This window comes from Calonectris borealis, chromosome 12, assembly GCF_964195595.1.
Source record: "Calonectris borealis chromosome 12, bCalBor7.hap1.2, whole genome shotgun sequence".
NCBI classification, from domain to species: Eukaryota; Metazoa; Chordata; class Aves; order Procellariiformes; family Procellariidae; genus Calonectris; species Calonectris borealis.
Window position 1 is genome coordinate 4,056,092 of NC_134323.1, and position 19,817 is coordinate 4,075,908.

Sequence of the window (19,817 nt, forward strand, 5' to 3'; positions counted from 1 at the left end):
CATCTCTTTGGCTTTTTGTTACAAGAGTAACGAGCTAAAGAAACCCATTAGTAGCTATTTTGAACAAATTAATGAGAGAGTTAAATATACCCATCCACTCAGAACAGCATGATTCATTCATAAATAACACCCAAGTCATTGGCTAAGGTCCTATTTACATAAATTAATGAAATGATCACATTTACAACAGTGTGTAGTTTAAAGATAATCGCAGGAACATACAAGAACAGAACCCTTGCCTATGTTGTTTGATAGGAAATTAAAGAATAAATAGAGTCATGATGGGTTTGAGAGAATATAAATCAGGTTGGTCCAAGATGGCCAGTGTGGCAGTGAGAGCTCTGGAGCTTTGCGGAGGGTTCCTGCTGCTGCTAGCTGCTAGCTTAGGAAATTAAGCCATTCCCATCTTCTGCCGTGAGAGTGACCGTAGCAAGTCCAAAAATCTGCTTTACAAGGTTGCAGTGATAGCTTTTGTTTTTACATAGTGCCTCCTTATAGCAGAGGTACTATTGGAACTGGCCTCTTTGTTTCTAAATAAATGAATTAGTATCAAGGTGACTTTTGACAGTAGTTTGGTAAGTAAATAACCTGCAGTTTGTAACAATGTGAAGGTCTAGCTGCTAGCATTCCTGCCCAAATCCATCTTGTTGATTTTGTGCCTTTTTCTTTTTTAACTACCTGGCTGGTTTAAACAAGAAATGAGAGTAAGTGAGCTGGAATGTGGAGCCAGCTTGTAGGCTGTGTTGTTATATGATTTATGAAATCCCTATTATTAACGTTCAATGGGACAGGGTTTGTAGGAGTGCTAGTATCCTTTCCTAGAACAGCTAACGCTGTTGGGAACAAAACGGCAAACTTTCTTGTTCACAAGCTCTTCAGAAGGTGCTGGTCAGGGGAAGTGCGTAGTACTGGACTGCTGGGTCAGCGTGCAGATGCCTAGCTGGAGGATGCTGCTGCTTCACAATAAACATGATTGGAAGCTTAAGAGATGCTAAATTAAGAGGAAAAAATACTATTCTAACATTTTATTAATAGGAGCGTTCTATTCGTGTTTTTTCCCCCAACCTTGCAATTATTAGGGGTGACACAAGGATATATTCACCTGCAATTGCATATCAACAAAACCGCCTATGTAAGGTGTAGGCTGTACTTGAGATGTACAAAATCAAGCGTCTGTCAAAATGTACCCTGATTTATTGGTGGCAGAACATCCATGGCTAAAAATATTTTTGAATGAAGACATCAGAAGCTATTTGCTGTGAGCTTGTGGATCAAGATAACCAGGTTTTGCTGGATTCCAGCACTAGAAAATCCATAACATAACCTCATAATAGTGGTAAGTTTTCTTAAAATGTGTATACTGAAAAACTATATTTTGTGATGTACAGAATATAGTCATGTACATGAAAGGAAATACTACTTCATCACCTTTAGCTGTCTCTGAAGTGTAAGGAAGTCCTTGCTTGGTGCCAGGGAGATTTTGGCAACTACAGTTTTACTTCGGTTCAGATACAGACCATTAGTCATAGTTTTCTCTCCCTTCTCAGAGAACTTGTATGTTCATTTGTGTTTGTTTTGTCTCAGTCAGTTGTAAACTAAAATGAATGTTTTCAAAATTCATGGATCCATCTGATTTTCATAGAATCATAGAATCATTAAGGTTGGAAAAGACCTCTAAGATCATCGAGTCCAACCGTCAACCCAACACCCCCATGCCCACTACACCATGCCCTAAGCGACTCATCTACACATCTTTTAAATACTTCCAGGGATGGTGACTCCACCACTTCCCTGGGCAGCCTGTTCCAAGGCCTGACCACTCTTTCAGTAAAAAAATTTCTCCTAATGTCCAGTCTAAACCTCCTTTGGCGCAACTTGAGGCCATTTCCTCTTGTCCTATCGCTATTACTTGGGAGAAGAGACCGACCCCCACCTCACTACAACCTCCTTTCAGGTAGTTGTAGTGCGCGATGAGGTCTCCCCTCAGCCTCCTCTTCTCCAGACTAAACAACCCCAGTTCCCTCAGCCGCTCCTCATAAGACTTGTGCTCCAGGCCCTTCACCAGCTTCGTTGCCCTCCTCTGGACACGCTCCAGCACCTCCATGTCCTTCCTGTAGTGAGGGGCCCAAAACTGAACACAGTATTCGAGGTGCGGCCTCACCAGTGCCGAGTACAGGGGCACGATCACCTCCCTGCTCCTGCTGGCCACACTATTTCTGATATTTCTGATATTTCTGATTTTGATGCCAGAATGGATTGTTAGATACTTTGATCTAACTTCCTGTCTAACATAAACCAGAGTTTCAGACAGAAAAACATACAATCCTGATTTGAAGATACCAGGCAGATCCTTTGCTTTTTTTGGTACTTTATTTCATAGGTTAATAACTTTAGTGATATAAGAAAGAATTTTTAAAAAATCATTATTTCTAATTTGAATATATCTGACATTTGAATGTGGCAGTGCTTTTCCTGATAAATTAAAATACCCTGCAATAGTTTCTGTTTCCCTCCTGTGAAGATGCTTAAGTGCTGCAATCAAGTGTTTCAGCCTTCTTTTTATAACCTGAAGAGACTGAATGAACTAAACTAATGAATTGCAGTGTAATAGTCATTCCTGCTTCTCTGTCTAAAATTCCCACCATACAGGTATTTCTTGGTGTAGCAGGTTCATATATTGGCAGGTTGAAGAGTTATGTGGGCATGTTTTGTACCCACCTTAAGTTATGGTACCCACTTTCTGAGCTGCGCATTTGATGCTTCAGGAATGCCAAGTTTATATCCTTGAGATGTTCCTCCACCTTAGAAAAGAGCCTGGGATGAATCCTCTGGATTTCATCCCCTCATTTAGGCAGCATTAGTCCTTGCTTTGGTATTCCTACTCTTTCTAACATTCTCAGGATTGCTATTGTGGGAGCTGCTTGCTGTCCTGTGTACATTGTACGGGGTATACCCGGGGAGACTCACCTCCTAGTTACGCCACCTGCGTTGGGTGCCTCGTATGAGGTGATATGACTGCCCTGGCAGAGCTAATTAGAGCCACAGTAGAAGCTAATGTACACAGCGAGACAAGGCATGTTAAATGTGCTTTGTTCTGTACATGTAACAGTGCAATTTCTGGTTCACAACACAGCCCTCAGATGGAGGGTATTTCTCTTAAAGAATGCTTTTCTTTTGCAGGTTGACAAAACAAAAAACAGCCCCAAAGTTAAGTACCCTCTAGAGAGGACGCAGTACCCATTTTAGGCAGCATGAGATTCATAACTGTGCCAGGGTAAAACAAAGTGCTTAAGACATCTTAAATCAGCTCTAGACAAGTGCCGGGCAGCTTTCAAGAGGATTAATGTACAAACCAATAGGAGGTAAATGCCTTGAAATTCTGCTAGAGAAGAATCAAGTATAAACACTCTGAGGTACACTTAAAACTTGCCTTACCATTTAGTGATTAATCCAATTTTAAGTTGTAATTCCAATTTTTGGACTCAGTGACCAAAGCAAAACATTCCTTTTCCTTCCAGGCTTTATTAGAGATTTATTTGTAATAGTGTAATACTTTCTGTGCTATCTTAATCTTTACAAACTCTTGCACAACAGAATCCTCTAAATTCTTCCTATTGATAAAGAGTTATGTTCTATCACAGAAGTATAAGACAGTTATACTTTACTATCTATAAGAATTCTAGTAAATCTAACCTTTACTCTCAGTCATTATAAACGAAACCTTCTGGATGAACGTTCTTCCTGGTGCCACTAAAGGAAGCAGCATAACTATACTGTAAACTACATATAATGCATGTTTGTACAGGGCTTTAAAATAGAAGGCAAACAGTTACATACACTATAAAGCCATGCTCCGTGTTTTATTAAACCCACCTATGTTTTCTGTCAACATTAGTGGGAAGTATTCTTTATGTAGAGTTTTCTGGTACATCTATATTTCTTGGACATGCTATATAAACTACAAAGTACAGATTTCACACACATTTTGAAATGGATAGTATGCTATCTAGCCATAAATAGTATTTTCTTATATAAGACAAATGTTGCATCAATTTAATTTATTTGTAAACTTTAATGGCTGTGTGTGATGCTGTTAGCAACGATTTTGGCATATTTACCATTACAGTGATGGCTACTACTGCATAATTGTCTAGCACAATGCAAAACTCCGTACTCTTATCAAAGATTATAGTTGTTATTGGATTGTGCTAAAATTTTGGAAGGTCTGGGCAAGGGTAGCTTCCAAATGGCTGTGGCTTCTTTATTTTGTACCTTTCTACTAGCACTGAACACAAGAATTTCACAAAAACTGTCACAACATTCTTCACAGAAAACCTTTCCATTTAGAAAAAATCCGTATTTGGCCTAGGGTAGTGCTGGTAATATTCTGTATGCAATGCAGAGCCATCAGGTGGGGTCTCTGAGAATTTGGGCATTGTGGGCACAAAGCAAAACTCTTCAGTAGCATCCCTGTGACAGGAGGACTATAAGAACTACTTCTCTTGAGATTCCCTTGCTCCAAAGGATAAACTGAGTCTCTCCTAGACCAGTATGAAACCACAACAGTGCTGCATCAATCTAGCTGTACTGCGTAGCAACATCCTTCCTTCATTTTCTGTCCAACTATTCTCCCTCTTCTGTGGGAATTAATCGGACAAAAGTTTTTATTTAAGTTTGAAACCTGAGCTTTATGTTTGTTCTTATTTAGTGGACTATTTTCCTAATAGGCTTCAAGCAATGAAGTATATTTTCCCCTCAGTCGAAGCTGTCCAGTTCATACTTTATCACTGCCATTCTGCACAGGGCCTCCTAGCTTGAAATGCCATAGAAGAATGTGAAAATTACCTCAGGGCCCATCATAGCTCACTGCCAAGATGAAGCACAGGCCTATTAACAGTTTGAAGCAAAATCCTTCTTGTTTCGTCACAGTGCAGACTCTTGCTAGGGCAGATTGTGGGGCAATTTTGTTCACTGATTACTCAGACCTTATGATAAATCAATGTGGCTGAGCTTGGTGTTTTCAACTTATCACACAGCTATATTTTTTTTTTCATATTTCTAAACAGCTTTTAAACACATAATAACTCATGACTGTAAAACAGTATTTAGAAGGAAAAATGTAGGTGATCTTGAAGATCCCCAAATCTCTTAATTTAGGGTTAGAGACAGTGATTTTGTCATCAGCCTCTGTATGCATCAATGAAGGATTAACCTGCAATTTAGGAATAGCCTGGTAACTGTTTTCTGTCACTTTCTTTTAGGGAGGAGTCAAGCGAGAGGGTAACTGATGCCAGCTATATTTCTACAACTGCCGATTTCAAAAGTTCAAAAACTATGGGTTAGGGCCCAGAATAATTTAAAATGTCTTAAAATGTAAGATTTTCTAGTTCAATCCTTTTATTTGCCTCCTGGCTTTTAGTCTTGTACTTGCTTTTTATTTTCCTAGCTTTTCGCTTTAGCCTTGAGAGCTAGAAAGAGATTCTTGCCTAATCATTTGTCTCTCTGAAACTGTGAGAGTAAAAAGCACTTCTTAAAATAGTGCTTTTTTTTTAGTGCTTGAGCCCTACATAGGAGAATGCCGAGGTCATAGTCTAACTCTCACAGAGTAAATTCATTTTGTGTAATAATGACCATCATCTATGTAAGTCCTGACATTTTGCTTATTAGGTAAAGTACGGAGCTACTGCACTCAGTGAAGATCAGTTATTAGTCAGTGGAAGTCTTCTATATCAGTTTAGTCTGAATAGTTTTTTATTACTTTGCTCTATTTTTCTTCTCACATAATTCTTAGTCTGGAAATTCTGTCTACTTAGGAGTCCTTAAGAGAGACGTCTGTTATTTGGGTTGAAATCCTGGCTCTGGTGACGTCAATGGAAAAAAACCACCCATTGACTTCAGCTGGGTCAGGATTTCTCCCTTGAGGTTTACAAATCTATTGATTTTAACTAAGGCTGTAGAGCCATACATAAATGAGAAAAAAACTGCAGAAAAAGAGCAAATGATCAAACTCTTCCCCAAAACAAAATCCTGGAGTGTCTCTGGTCTCACCAACACCTGCCTCATGATCTCATTGACACATCTGCATTTCTCTTTAGAGAGGAGACAAAAGCACTGCACAGCACAAGCTATTCCTTAATTTTGTGATAAATTTTATAATAAGATGCCTATGTACAGCTATAATCACCCCTCAGTTGGGGGCACAAGCTTTTGATCTTTCTTCTAACATCAGTCGATGTTAGACATCAGTAGACAGATACAGTCCTGCATGCTGACAAAGGGTCATGTAGCAAAGATACTTTTGAGTAGCTTCTAAGCTGTGAACTTGCTGTTGTGATAACACTTGGCCTTAAACTTTTTAATACCATAGTTAGTCCAATATACTTAATTGTTCTTGCTCACTGAAACTCTTTGCTTTCTGTTACTGGTGTTGTGAAATAATGATGCTTCTGCCAGGGCGGCAAAGCGCTGAAACCTGCTAGAAGGCGGGTTACATTAACATTGAAGAAGAAAAAAAAAAGCATCGCTCTTTATTGTAAAATGGTAGTGAAAGTCTATGTGGAGCTTGTTTGTTTTCCAAAGGTAAATCTTCAGAGAACAACCTCCTAAATTTAGTATTTGAGCAATTATTTCCTCCTGTATCATTCTTTGGGGGGAGGAGACTTTATCTCCATTTTAATGTTGCACTCATTTAAAAAATGGTGTGTTTAGGGGGTAACATCTTGTTATCAATGGATTGTCTCCTTGCTGTCATTGTGGCCATGTTGACAAGTGAGCTCCTTGATGTGAATTAGGCATCACTAAAAGCTGCCACTCCTATGATGTCCTAATAAATGAAATGAATCAGGAAATCCAAGAAGGGTCTGCTTGGGAACAATCATTGCTATTACTGGGCAACTCTGTATTTGAAAGTCATGAGCTACCCTGTTAAGTCCTCAGTATATATTTTTTTTTCTATAAATGCAGTAGGTTGCTGTTACATTAATTATCAGGTTAGGATCTACTAAGATCTATAAGGATCTACTGCTCCACCTTGTGGTCTGAAAAAAGTTTTCCGTTATTCTACTCTGTAGAGTGGTGTGTCAGAAAAAATCCAGCCTCTCCCCCGTTTTTTTTATTAAACTGGAATTTGACTGGAATCAGTATCATACTTATCCTCAAGATACAGATCTGAAGGGCAAGTAATGTGTTGTCACTTTTGCCATGCTTCAGGATAGACATTGCAAGAGGTGTTTGATTACGGAAGAAAAAGAGAGAAAGAGAAATAAAAGTTAAATCAGTGAAGAGTGCTATTCACTACACATAATTCAGAAGGTGCAGAATAAATTATAAATAGCTAGCAAAAAATAAGATACACAATACTCGGCTGCTTTTTTCAGTATATACGCTAGGCCCATGGTAACAGCTTGTTTGTATGGTCAGTGAGGCAATCAGATAGGATGTATTCTTCCATGCTGCCGATGCACCAGAGAATCAGTGGCTTCCCACAGTTCTGCAGACTTCAGGAAAGATGAATGCTATGCGATACCCAGCCACAATTCTTCCTGTATATCAATGCCACAAAAGCTGCTGCTTAAAGTAACATGAGTGCTATAGCAAGACATAGCTTTTTACTCGCTCTGTCACTAATTGCAGCACTTGGAAATCATGCAATATTTTTCTCCAGCTCTGAAATAAAGACTGTAAAGGGGTAATATTCTTCTGCTGTTGAAATCACAACTCCTGTATACTTCAGTGGGGCGGGGTCAAACATGCTCTTCTGATGCTGGGTTTGTTCTAGGGAAGCAGTGTATAACAAAGCAGTCCAAGAAAGGGTTTATATTTGTATAGTCTAACATCACCAGTCTGGGAGTGTTGGATCCTATTTTGGACATTTAAATTAGCATATATTCTTAAACAATAGTAATAGCCAAACAGTAACAACCAGTTAATACCTACATTAAGAGCACAGCTTCTGCAATCACTTGTGCTTTTGGCAGTGAATGCTCCTAAAGCCCTAAAGAGTAGGAGCACTGGAAAAATTACCATCTTCTATAAAAAGGCTTATTGTATAATAGGGGCAGCTTGTTTTACTGCATACCAGCTATCAGTACGCTAGTCATAAAAAACATTTATGGACTGGCAAAAGACAACTGCCTGCCCAATCCTGTCTGAGTTTTGTTTAGTAATACGTTATCACAGAATTCCGTGCACTGGAAAGTTGGTAGTGTGCTTTGGATGAATATGAGTGTAAAGAAGTATGTGGCTTACGTAGCCAGACCTCCCTGCTGACAGTTCCTCTTTCTGAATGGTAGACCCTAGTTCTCAAAGTGGTGTACTGTGCTGTCACCTTTGTCATGCTTCAGGAGAGAGATTGCAAAACTTGTTTAAATAGAGAATAGGGGAAAGGAGAAGGAAGAGTGAAAACAAAACAAAGGATAGCTTTGATAAGTAGTTTAGAGGTTCTTTCCTATGGTCTTCGTGAAGAATAGTATGTCACAAGGCAAGGAACTTAACTGTTTCCCCTCCATTCCCCCCACCTCCTTCCCCCTTCTTTATGGATTAAAGGTTTCAGAATCTGCATGGCTAAAATTAAGTATGTTGAACCTCTACAGAAGTTAAGATGCTGAATTATACTACAGTTATCTCCCTAGAATTTCAATAAGAACAGGGATTATTCAGCATTACTGGGGGTCTAGGCACTTGTGGTGCTGGTTTCCTGAAGGACTCGGATATCCATCTTTAAGAAGTCAAGTTTTGAGTGTCAGTAAAGCCTTTCATTTGAAACTATTCTGACTTGGCACCAGTGCGCAAGATCTACACAATTAGGATGAAACTTGCCATGAAAGGTTCAAGACTTAACGCGGAGGCAGGGAGAAGGAAAGGGGAAGATTAAGGAGTTGTAGCTGGAGGAGGGAATTACAGGTTGTCAAGACATGGGTAATAGACTACTAACATGAATGCTTTGTCTCCAGATGGCCTGAGGAAGGGAAACTGAAGGTTTATAATCAGTGTGATATTCCTAGAATCTTTACATACTCTTCATTGAAACTGGATTGGGGCAGTGGAGTTGTCCTGAATACAACTTATTTCAACTTTAATAATAACAACTTCGTGTTGTCACATTTCAAGTTAAGAGTCAAGAGTCAGTTGCAAGATTCCCCCAAATCCATTATCATGGCTTTGTATATTCTATATGGAGGATATATACAGAGAGAATGGAAAGTACTAAGAGCACAGTAGTACTGAAAGATCTAGAACTGTATTACAAAGACACTCCATTTAACTTTGTCTCCTGCCTCCTGAATTACAATATTTTAATATAAATATATCTCTAAGTATAGAATTTATTTGGTTATAGTTTATTATTTTGTAATAGTGCTGAGAGCAGTTAGGTATAACATCATCTAATAATTGCAATGTATGTAAATGCTATGGAGTTTACAGTGCAAATTGGTATTAGAGAGCCATACTACAGTTCTTGACTATTTAATCAATTGGTTAACCTGGGACAAAGGCTTTAGAACTGGAAGTTGCTGATGTGCTTCCCATTAAACATAGCAAAAATGAAGGCATGAGCTATTTGATGTTGCTCCTCAGAACTGCTCAAAATTCTTTAAACTGTTTGTTTCCATTTTAATTCACAGCAAGAGGTTCAGTAATTTGTGGACTGATTTTAATCATCATTTCCCTCACAGCATTTCTAAACACTCACTAAAGCTGTATGTTCCCTCTGATCTTATGTGTAAGTAGTTGTATTAGTATTATATTTCGTATCAGTGTAAGTACGGGGAGGAAAATATCTGTCTTGAAATAACATCTTTAGACCGCTGAAGCTGTATTCACATATTCACTGAACTGACAGACAGGTTTGTGATATTTTGCCAAAAGATGAAAGGGAAATTCTGCCCCCAAACCATGTAGACCATGTCTCAGTCTCCTTAGAGATATTTTGGTTTCTTCAGTAAAGAAGGGCTGTTGGCTGCTACACTCCTCATATGGCCTTTCTATTTTCCATTGCTCCCAGCAAATTTAATAAAGAGCTTAAAAAGTTGTTAGTGAGAAAACAGACTAGAAACAGATGAAGCTTAAGTGCCTGCCATTTCAGCTTGAATGAGCATCCAAAACCTAAGATCCCTAGCCAAACTATAAGAAACTCCTGTATCTGTTTTAATAGGTGTTAATACGAACGTAGAAGGCTTCCTCATGCAACTTTCAGAATTTACTTGTCCAGGAGGGATATACATCCTATTGGAATGGCTTTCTAGGGATATTTCAGTACTTCAGTTTCTTGGCAGAATTTAGAAGGGCATACAGGAATGAAGGTGGGGAGGAGGGGGAGTGGAAGACCTTAAGCAGAGATTTTAAATTTCCAAACAACGGAACTAAGTTTACTACTTGATGTCTTTTCTGCCTCTTACTTTAGAATAAAGTGCTTTGGAGTGATAATCAAAATGTGTTCATTCAGCGTGCTTAGAAAGAGGTATCTTTGTTTTTGTTAGAACAGCTCATTTGGTTCACACCAGCTTTTTTTATTGTCTTGGTAACGTGGAGAAGCAAAGGTGGAAAACCAGTTTTGGTGATTGATTGGAGCACCCCTCAGATCAGTTCTGAATGCTTGCCCCGCATTAATCATAGGATGTTCCTTTTAAGGTGTAATGTCAAGCTAAATACTATGAATCTTGTCTAGAACCTTTCTATACTTGTGTATCTCTAGAATCTTTGTAAAATTGTCAATCTAATGGTTGCTAGAATTGTTCAGGGAAAAATAACTTTTCCGCTCAGTCAGGTATTTAGTTGAGAGTCCATACAGTGTACCACTTATACCTATTTCATGGTATCTTACCCCAGACTCAGAAACTAGAATTTTAGAATTGATGAAAGATTTGGATGAGAAAGATTCAGTTCTTCCTTATCAACTATTCATAATGCTTCATATGTAGTAGGTGTATGACATAGTAGCTTATAACCCTGCAAACATTACAGTTTTGAAGATTTACTTCGCGGAGCCAACAAGACATGCAGAGGAGAACAGGGAAGCAGCTGGCAACTGGGGTTTGAGCTACAGTGCTGGTGAGCCTGGTGAATCTATGTTCTGTATACGCCAGATGATTAGTGGCTGATCAAGGAAAGGAAAGAGAAGTGATGAGTCTTGTGGGAAAGGGAAGAGAGCAACTTGTGAGCTGGCCACTGAATCCAGCTCTGGGGAAGGAGGTACTGTCACACCACACAACTGAACATCGTTCCCAATGTCACACGATGCCTGGGAGCCGAAAGCTCATGGCCACAGTGTGGAGATCAGCATAACAGTTTAACCTACCTGAGGTCACTGGTTCGATGTGCTAATGGGAATTGAAAACCCCTTATTAGGAAACCAAAATCACTAGATTTGCATCTAAGCTTTGATTGATTGATGAGTCAAACTCTTGGCGTAGGCTTTGCAGTGAGATTACTTCAAAGTTGATTTATTATTATCACTATCAATGCTATTTTGGAATGTAAACCCTGATATTACAAGGCAAAGGTGATCCACCTTTGAAGTGTAAAGTGCCAGATTATATTCTTTCTCAAAATAGTGATTAAATTTGGTGGCAGATACTTGGCAAAACGCAGGGGGCAGAGCCTAGTAGAAAGGCAAGGTGCTGCTGGTCAGTATCATAGCTGGCTTTTGGTGAAGCAGTGTGTGCTAGCCAGGCTCACAGCTCTGTGGGAGGTGATACTTTCACAGGTGTCATTCTCAATGTGCGACAGCCCTTGGCTCCTGGCTTTGTGCTGGCCCTGTTTGGGGATATTCGGATTTGGTTGTATGCTGTCTTTGGTACCTGTGCTGTGGATTGCTCAGTCTTGCATTACAGCTTATGGAAGTATGAACAGGAAAGGGATAAACTGTAAGATACTTCTGTTCTCAAGTGTATTGATTACTGGCGAACTGTTCTTTGAAGCAAACAATTTCTTCCAGAAACACTGTGGTCTAAAAACATTTAAAAAAATAATCCTTCAGAGGAGACTAAAAGTGTATATTATGATAGTTAGAGAACTGTTAAAATATTTATCTGCAGCTATTCGTAAATTCATGAAAAGCTTAATCTGATTCTTATGATACACTAAGTCTCCAGTGACTAATCTGACAATTACATGCTTCCTAATGAGTAGTCTGAACATGACTGACCTTGCAAATATTTTGGCTCACAAAAAAAGTACTTTATGTTGGTAAATTCTTTTTCCACGAGTTTCAATGGGAAATATTAATTTTGCCTACGACTATGCAGGAAAACAAAACAAAAAATGAACATTAATACTAAAAGTATCCTGTACAAAAACTACAATAGCTTTGTTAACTAAGACGGAGCATCATCCTCCCCCACTGTTAGCACATCAGTTAATCATACTAGGCATTACTCAACTTCATTTGGCATCAGTAAAATTTTAGATGTAATCCAAATATCAGGGTAAATCTTACAGAACTGGGGAGCACTTAAAAGGTTGGATGTGTTATAAAGACTTGTTTTGAGTACACTGGTGTTGATCACTTACAGACAGAGTCATACTGCTAGGGAGTCTCTTTTTAAAAAAAGAAAAATGGGCTTTTGCCAGAAATGAGTTATAATGAGGATATAGCACTTGTGAGAACAGCCAGTAGAAATGACCGTAGTTGATGATTTCTCCAGTGACATGCCCTGCTCCTTGAAACTCTCACAAATGGACTGCACAAAAAGTATTTGATCTGTTGCAAACAGTGCTTTTCCTTTGTCCTGTGAGGAGCAGTCAAATACATGTGAGTTTGGTGTTTATTGATCAGCCAAACTGACAAGGCAATGTTTGAGAATTCCCCCTTCTGGAGTGTTGCCTTATCTGCTTAATGAGAGCTTGCAGAATTTTACCACCTGTACAGAGCCTCCCTATCATCTTATAAAGTAGTTTAGAGCACACAGTGGGCATATCCTGCTTCCAAGAATTCAATGAGGGCAAGATCTTATCCAGTCTGTTCATACTAAACTGTCCTGAAAGTTTTTTTTGGCCTGAAAGTATTTTGTATAATATAATTTCATGTTAATACAGCCACTGGATCCGTCTCTGCCCTTGTAAGGCAGGCAAGTCCTATGGAAGTAGGTAACTGATAAAAAAAATAAATGCTCTAGCTTTTTAGATCTTACTAAAGATTGGTTTTTTTTTTTTATAGCAGAAGAATGTTTCCAAAAATCACAGTTGTTCATAGAAGGGTTACATTCTGCCATCTATCTTTGTGCAGAAGTCCCATTGGGGTCTCTCAGCAGGCTACTCCCAAAACACAGATGTTTCTGGCTATTCATTCAGCATTTTAGTGCTGCTGGATGCTTCTTACTCTCTAGCTTTCACTCGGAGCTTGTTAAAATACAAATAGCTTTTTTTGTTAACACCACCAGTGCTGTCTCCAAAGTTACCTAACATAAAAAAGTCTATATAACCACCACTGGGTGGTGTATGCCTTGTGTAAGTAAAACTCACTGAAGTAAACTGTCAAGAGTTTTGTATGTGTGGAACTTCAAGATCTAACCCAAAAGCCTGTATGTCTAATTTTTAATCGGAAATTTCCCTGGAGTTTATCAAAGAAAGAAACTCAAGGATTTGGCTAGTAAGAAGGTGGGGGTGTATACGCATCCGTGTCCTTGTAAAATTCAACTTTGAATGAGGGAATACAGTGTGTATTTATACTTTCTTTCTCAGTTCCTGTAAGTTCTCACGCTTTATTGAGAACCACCTATTTTTACAAGCATGGAAAGGCCCTTAGTGTGTCTGCTGGCATCTTAAATTAATCATAGCCAGTCTTAGGAACGTAACAGTCCACGTATCACCCACGTTACTTTTTTCAGATGTAAAGGGGGATGCCATTTTCTACCACTTCCATGTCCTTGATGCTGTTGTTCAACATTTAAGAGTATTCGTAGAACCTTTGTGGGTGTAGATTTTGGAAGGATAACAGAATTTCTTTTTGTTAGATAGCACAAGCTATGCTGAAAACAAGTGTTAAAATACCTTAGTGGCTTAGGACTTATGGCATTGCAACATGCTTCCTTTTCACTGCCTATTTTGTATCAATCTGTTGAAGATACACAGGTTCGTAACCCAGATTTGACTATATTAGTCTAAAGTCAGCTCTAGTTAAATTGCTGAGGCTGAGTAATTGCTGAGGCTTTCAGAATAAAGAGAAACTGAGGGAGGAAGAAGAAAGGAAGCCTTTTTCCTTCCACTGATTTACTTTATAAATGTCATCCAATTCAAGGTTAATCTGTTTTGCTAGTAGCTCCTTATAAATATCAAAAGGCAAACTATAACCCTATTATGAGCATCTTGTAAAACTTTTTTGAAGAACAAGTCTGAGCATGCTATACAAGTGTAGAAACACCACCTGATTTTGTCTCTTTAGCTTGCTCGGCAGTCCAGCAAAACTACTAAGATAATGAAATTAAATTTCCTCCATGTCTATTAGTACTTTATTTTTATTACACCTTCTCCATGGAGATACGTAAGCCAGCAGTTGTATGAAACCCATTGGATTATTCTTCTGAGATAGCAAAACTTGCTCTGGTGCTAAAAATGTTCCCTCCTGCAGTAGCAGTGTGGAAAAAAAAAAGATGTTTAAGAGTATCTGTGATTTAGGACTGGAAAGATAGCAACGAAATCCAACAATATCCTATAGCTCTGCCCGTTGCCTCATGTCTTTTGCTCTTGTAGGAGAATTTACCCATAGAGCAAACAAGCTCCCAAACCCAGTTTGACAGAGAAAAGGGACTGAGCTGGCTTGAATCTCAGTACTTTTAGAGCCTGAATCTCTTACAGCAGTTTCTACTAAACGAAATTTTTATATATATATATCTCCAACATGGGAGGCAATGGATGGAAAATTTTTAAGATAGTATAGAGACAATTGTTGTAAAGAGAAGGAAGAGAGTGGTTGACCAGTCCCTGGCTATATTTCCATTCCCCACTTCTTAGTGCAGGGTCTCTCCTGGAAATTCTGTCATGACTGATATGCCGATGGCCATACTCCATCAAACAGCATAGAAAAAGAAAAATAATCTCAATATCTAGATATGATTAAACTTCGTTAAGCCAAACACAATCAAGTTGTAAAAATTAGTTTGTCCCCCTATTAGCCACAGCTGATGTGTCTTTGTGTAGCTTAGCTAGCTGATGTCCTCCATGAGAACACCTCCTTAGGAAAAGCCTGCTATTGATGGTTTTTGAGCATCGGGATTATCCCATCTTTCATTTTATGGTAAAATAAGTCTTTTAAGCACCAGTAAAGACTGTAGTGATATTATGTATGTGTTCGGGAATGACATCCTAGGTGTTGATTGAGATGCCTCCTACTGCGGTTTGTTCTCTATTGAAGAGCAGAGTAAAGGAGTGTTTATGATCTCTGTATCAGTAAGCAGTTCTCAGACATTCTATAGACTTTGATAGCATAGGGCCTCTCTGCCTTTGCTTGTAAAGGTCTGATTTCACTTTGATGGTATGGAAGAATTGGTGCAAACTTTTCACTGAAAGGTGCCTCTTGTAGCTGTGAAATAGTTAGCTGTCTCTCCTCTGCAATTTGGAAGTATTTGAATTAAAAGATGCTGATGAAGACCCAGGTTTCTCTAGCTGAACTGACACAAGATAATACATGGAGACTAAACAAAATGCAGAGAGTTGCAGACTCTTACCTCCTGTGCCTGAGCTAGCAGCAAATTACAAAGGAAGCAGGTTAGGAAATTAAGTGACCCAAAATACGATAGAAAAGAGTTCAAGCTGGGTGTCACCTTGTGCGATGTGAAATAGGGGAATATAGCTCTTTCCCTAAAAATTGCAAGATGACCTGGAGATCTGGCAATGGTGCATATGTACTGAGTGGCATGAATGATGCTGCTGCTACATCTGCACCTGCCACCGTGGAAGCCTGCTGGGTTCATGATGCATTGTGCTGCTGTAGTGTGAATTGCTAGAAATATTTTTGGACATAATGGAATAAGGATGGAGGTTATTTTTCAGTACTAACTACTTTCTTCAGCCTGTCTGGGTGGTGAGCAGAGATATTTTCTGACTCGTCTCAGAAGTTTTGGAGGTACCAAACTAGACCAAGTGTTTTAGTACCAGCCCTTTCTAGGATGCTATTAAGTTCCAAGGACAGGTGTAATTCCATGTTAATTGATAGGGATTTTCCTGTCCTGCAGTCCTTTTTTCACAGGAAGCAAGTATTTTATGCTCCAAGTGTGAACCATTAGCCTTTATCACCAGGCAACCACATTATCAAGACATACGTAACTATCTTACAGAACATGCTTTCTATCTAGCAGTTCTTCTATCTGTATCATTCACCATTCACACAAACAGTCCTCCATCTGCTAGCCAGGGTCTGTTCTTCCTATGTGTGATTTGAAAGCACCCCAGGCACCTGCCTGGCTTGCAGATGGTGTTACTCCATCACAGTGTGGAGTCATCACTGACAACACAGCGTATGTCAGGGGGATGAAGGGGGATGATGGAGTTGAGGTCTTACTGAAGAGGTGCCAGACAATCTGAGTTAACTGTAATTATTGTGTGTCATTTTTGTGTTGCTGTCATAGCCAAACTGTGCAGGAGGTGAGCTTTTGTATGTAACAACTCTCCTACCTACTTGGGGGGGGGAGAACCCCCAAACTGCAGAATGGAGGGCAGAAAACCTGATCTCACGTTAAAACTGCCCCCAAGAAACCTTTCAGTGGTCCGGCGCTAACTTTTCTAGATGCCGTTTTTCTGCTCAAGTGTTTTTGGTTTCGTGTGTTTTTTTTTTCCTTCCCTCGTGGTGCTATTTTTTGCGAACGAAAAAAGCGTTAGGCAGGCTGAAGTGGCAGCAGAAGGCAAGTAAGCCTGTGCTGAAAACTAAGTTAAACTCCGAGGGGTGTGCGAGCAATCCTTCCCGCGAAGGATTCGCGCGACGCGGCGGGGAGCGGCGCCCCGCGTGCGCCCGGGGCCCGCAGCCGCGGCGGGTGCCCCGCTCGCCGAACGCGCGGTGCCGGCTGGCGAAGGGAGGAGCGGGGCAGCGCGGGGGCAGAGCGGCAGTGCCGCCGCTCCTCCCTTCGCCATCCGGCACCGCTCCCGGGCACAGCGGGGCAAGCCTCGGCTCTGGGCTTCTCCCCTGAAACTCCGGGGAGAAGGAGAAGGGGATGCCGCCCTTGCGGCGGTGCGGCTTTGGGGTATGGGGCCGGGGAGGAAGACCTCGCAAGCGGTGCTCTTACCCCCTCCATTTTTGTAGCAGAGGTAGGGGAATCGCCAGACGTTGGCCAGGTCCACGGCGAAGCCGATGACGGAGAGGAGGAAGTCGATCTTCTTGCCCCAGGTCTCCCTGTCCTGGGCGCCGTAGCGCGGCGCGGGGGCGGCGGGCAGGAGGCTGCTGCTGGTGTACTGCACCCCGTTGTGCTCCTTCACCAGGATCAGCTCCACGTCCTTCCTCGGGGGCGGCGGCCCCGCGCGGTCCGGCAAGGGGGCCACCACCGACACTTTGCGGTCGGGCTGGATCTGTTTGTTCATCCTTGCCTTAAACATCCAGAGAGAGCGAGCTGAGGAGGGGGAGCGGGCGAGGCGGGGTGTGGGAGCGCAGATAACGGAAGTGCACTTCCCGCTGGAGGCGACTCCGCGCTCCAGCCCGCCGGTGTCAGCGCGGCAGGAGCGAGGCACGGCCGTAATAAGAGCCATGCAAATGAGGCGGGAGAGGGGGGACCGCGGCGCCCGCGCCCGCCGGGGTGCCCCCGGGGAGCGGGGCTTCCCGCGCCCTTCCTCCGCGGGGGAGCGGCCGGCAGCCGGGCGCGGCGCCGCTGCCCGCAGCCTGCCGAGCCGCGGGCGCACCTGGGGCGCGGCGGCCCTGCCCCGGCCGCCGGTGGGGACCGGGCTGGAGCCTCCCGATCCGCGCCGCGAGCCGGCTGAGCCGGGGAGAGCGGGGCCGGCCGGAGCCCCAGCGCCAGCGCCGCACCTTGTCCGCCAGCGGCAGCTTCACCTCAGAGTTTGGACAGTTAGGGCTCGTCCTGCCGCAGGCTACGGGGCGCTCGGAGCTGCTCCTTCCCGCGAGGCAAAATACGCATCCCCGGTCAAGCAAGCAGGCAACAGGTAGAGCTAATTTGCATTGCCTGCTTCCCTTCTTTCCCGGCCAAACTGCAGTACAGAGGCAGCTTTCCCCTGTCTGCTAGCGTGGCTTTAGTTAAACAGTAGAATTGTGCTTTTGACATCAGAACCTGGTGGGGTGCAGGTTGAATGGCAGACCTGAACACTGCTAATACTCCTACGCCAGGATTGATGGATGCCCGGCTTTTTCTTTCCTGGCAAGTGTGAGGCTGGTAGGATTCAGTTGTCAGGTTGAGGTATTTGCAGGACATAACTATTTGCTGCTGTTCCAAATGGGACCTGAGCCTTTTACGTGTAAAATGAGCAAAGAATTAGCTGGCAGAACAAGTGATTGGTGCCAAAAGTTGGCTAAATACAGCTGCAGAAAGGGATTTTCAGGTGCTCTTCCTGTTACAGCTATGAGCAGTAACTCTACATTCAGTGTCTGTTAAGGGAATAAAATTTGAGCACAAAAGGCAGAAACTGGCTCCCCCTCCCCAACGTTACATAGCTTCCCTTCTGCCTGACATCAGTGAGAATAGGTCAGATTGCAGAGGATTCTCGGTGGTGTTACAGCCTACCGCTCTTATTCACTCTACTAGGACAGATAATAGAGTATTACAATGAAGAGGTGCTAGTCAGAGTTCGCAATGAATACCAGGTTTCTCTGCAAACTTGGAATGTGAAAAAGAATCCCAACTCAGAGTTAAAGCTCACATATTGGCATCTTCCCCTCCTCTCTTTAGGCCACAGACTACAAAGATGCTAGTAAGATGGCTATTGACAATTTGCAGTTTTTCTGCCTTCACAAAAAGCTCTTGGTTCAAGCTCTAAGATCCAAGCTGTGACTTGGATCCGAAAGCCCTCATCTGGGTGAAGTGTTTGAGCAGTGGCTATACTGTTTTAGAGCAATTGTATGCTTAGAACATTCAGCTCATATGTTCTCTTCCAGTTACTCTGTGATTTCCTGCCCTCATCTTCTCTGAATAAACCACATAAGACCGTTTTCTCTATTCTTTTTGACACTTCATGCCATACGTGCTGCAAGTACTTCCCCTGTAATAGTACCCTATAAACACTTGCTGTTTGCCCGTGCAGCACAACCCACTCATACGCAGCTACACTGCTGCCTACTCCTCATACCATCCATCGGACGCTGCCACCACATGCATCAAATACATACCCGTGTTATATGCAGTGCCCCCAAATATGCCCACACTCCCTTGCACACCCATTCTCCCATAGCAAATAAAGGACAAGCTCTGTTCTGGGCATAAGGAGAGCCTCCGCTCCCAGCTGCAGAGCCCTGAAGCCGTCTTGCTGACAGACTCACCAGGTAGCACTGGGGATGTCTCTGTCCCATTCCCTGGTACCTATGGGGTGGGGGAAGATGACTGAAGGGGGTTTCCTCCTTCTTGGTTCCAGCACTCTGGGACTGCAGTCTCTCTGGGAGCTGAAGCTGTAGCCTAGCCAGTAAGGAGCTTTTTAAACCTGGTTCCCCTCTCTCCACGTGACTATTACTGCCTTAATAATCTGCAGAGACTTCCTACGCTAGACAACAGCACTCACATATTGCTTCTGGAAAAATAAGGCCTTGCTAAGGAACACCCTTTTCCCCACAAGGTCTCAATTAGCTGAGCTTCATCATGATGTCTATGGTGGGAGGAATCTAGAAAGCCCCCGCTTATTTCCTAAGAGAATTAAGTCACTGTGCATATATATATATGCCTTTAGTTCTTGCATGG

At 41.9% G+C, this 19,817-nt stretch overlaps 1 protein-coding gene across 2 annotated transcripts in view; it reads right to left on the reverse strand.

Annotated features, from left to right (window-relative positions):
• Window positions 1–19,435, reverse strand: part of SLC6A2 (solute carrier family 6 member 2) — a 74,136-nt gene extending 54,701 nt beyond the window's left edge. Inside the window, exons 1-2 of one of the 2 annotated variants that reach the window (XM_075160713.1) lie at window positions 19,406–19,435; window positions 17,214–17,511 (exon numbers count right to left, since the gene is read on the reverse strand). In XM_075160713.1, coding sequence (XP_075016814.1) covers window positions 17,214–17,511; window positions 19,406–19,435 — 328 coding nt within the window. Of the gene's footprint in view, window positions 1–17,213; window positions 17,671–19,405 lie in introns of those variants that run through there. The other variant, XM_075160712.1, reaches the window with a different exon arrangement.
• Between the last annotated feature and the right edge of the window lie 382 nt (window positions 19,436–19,817).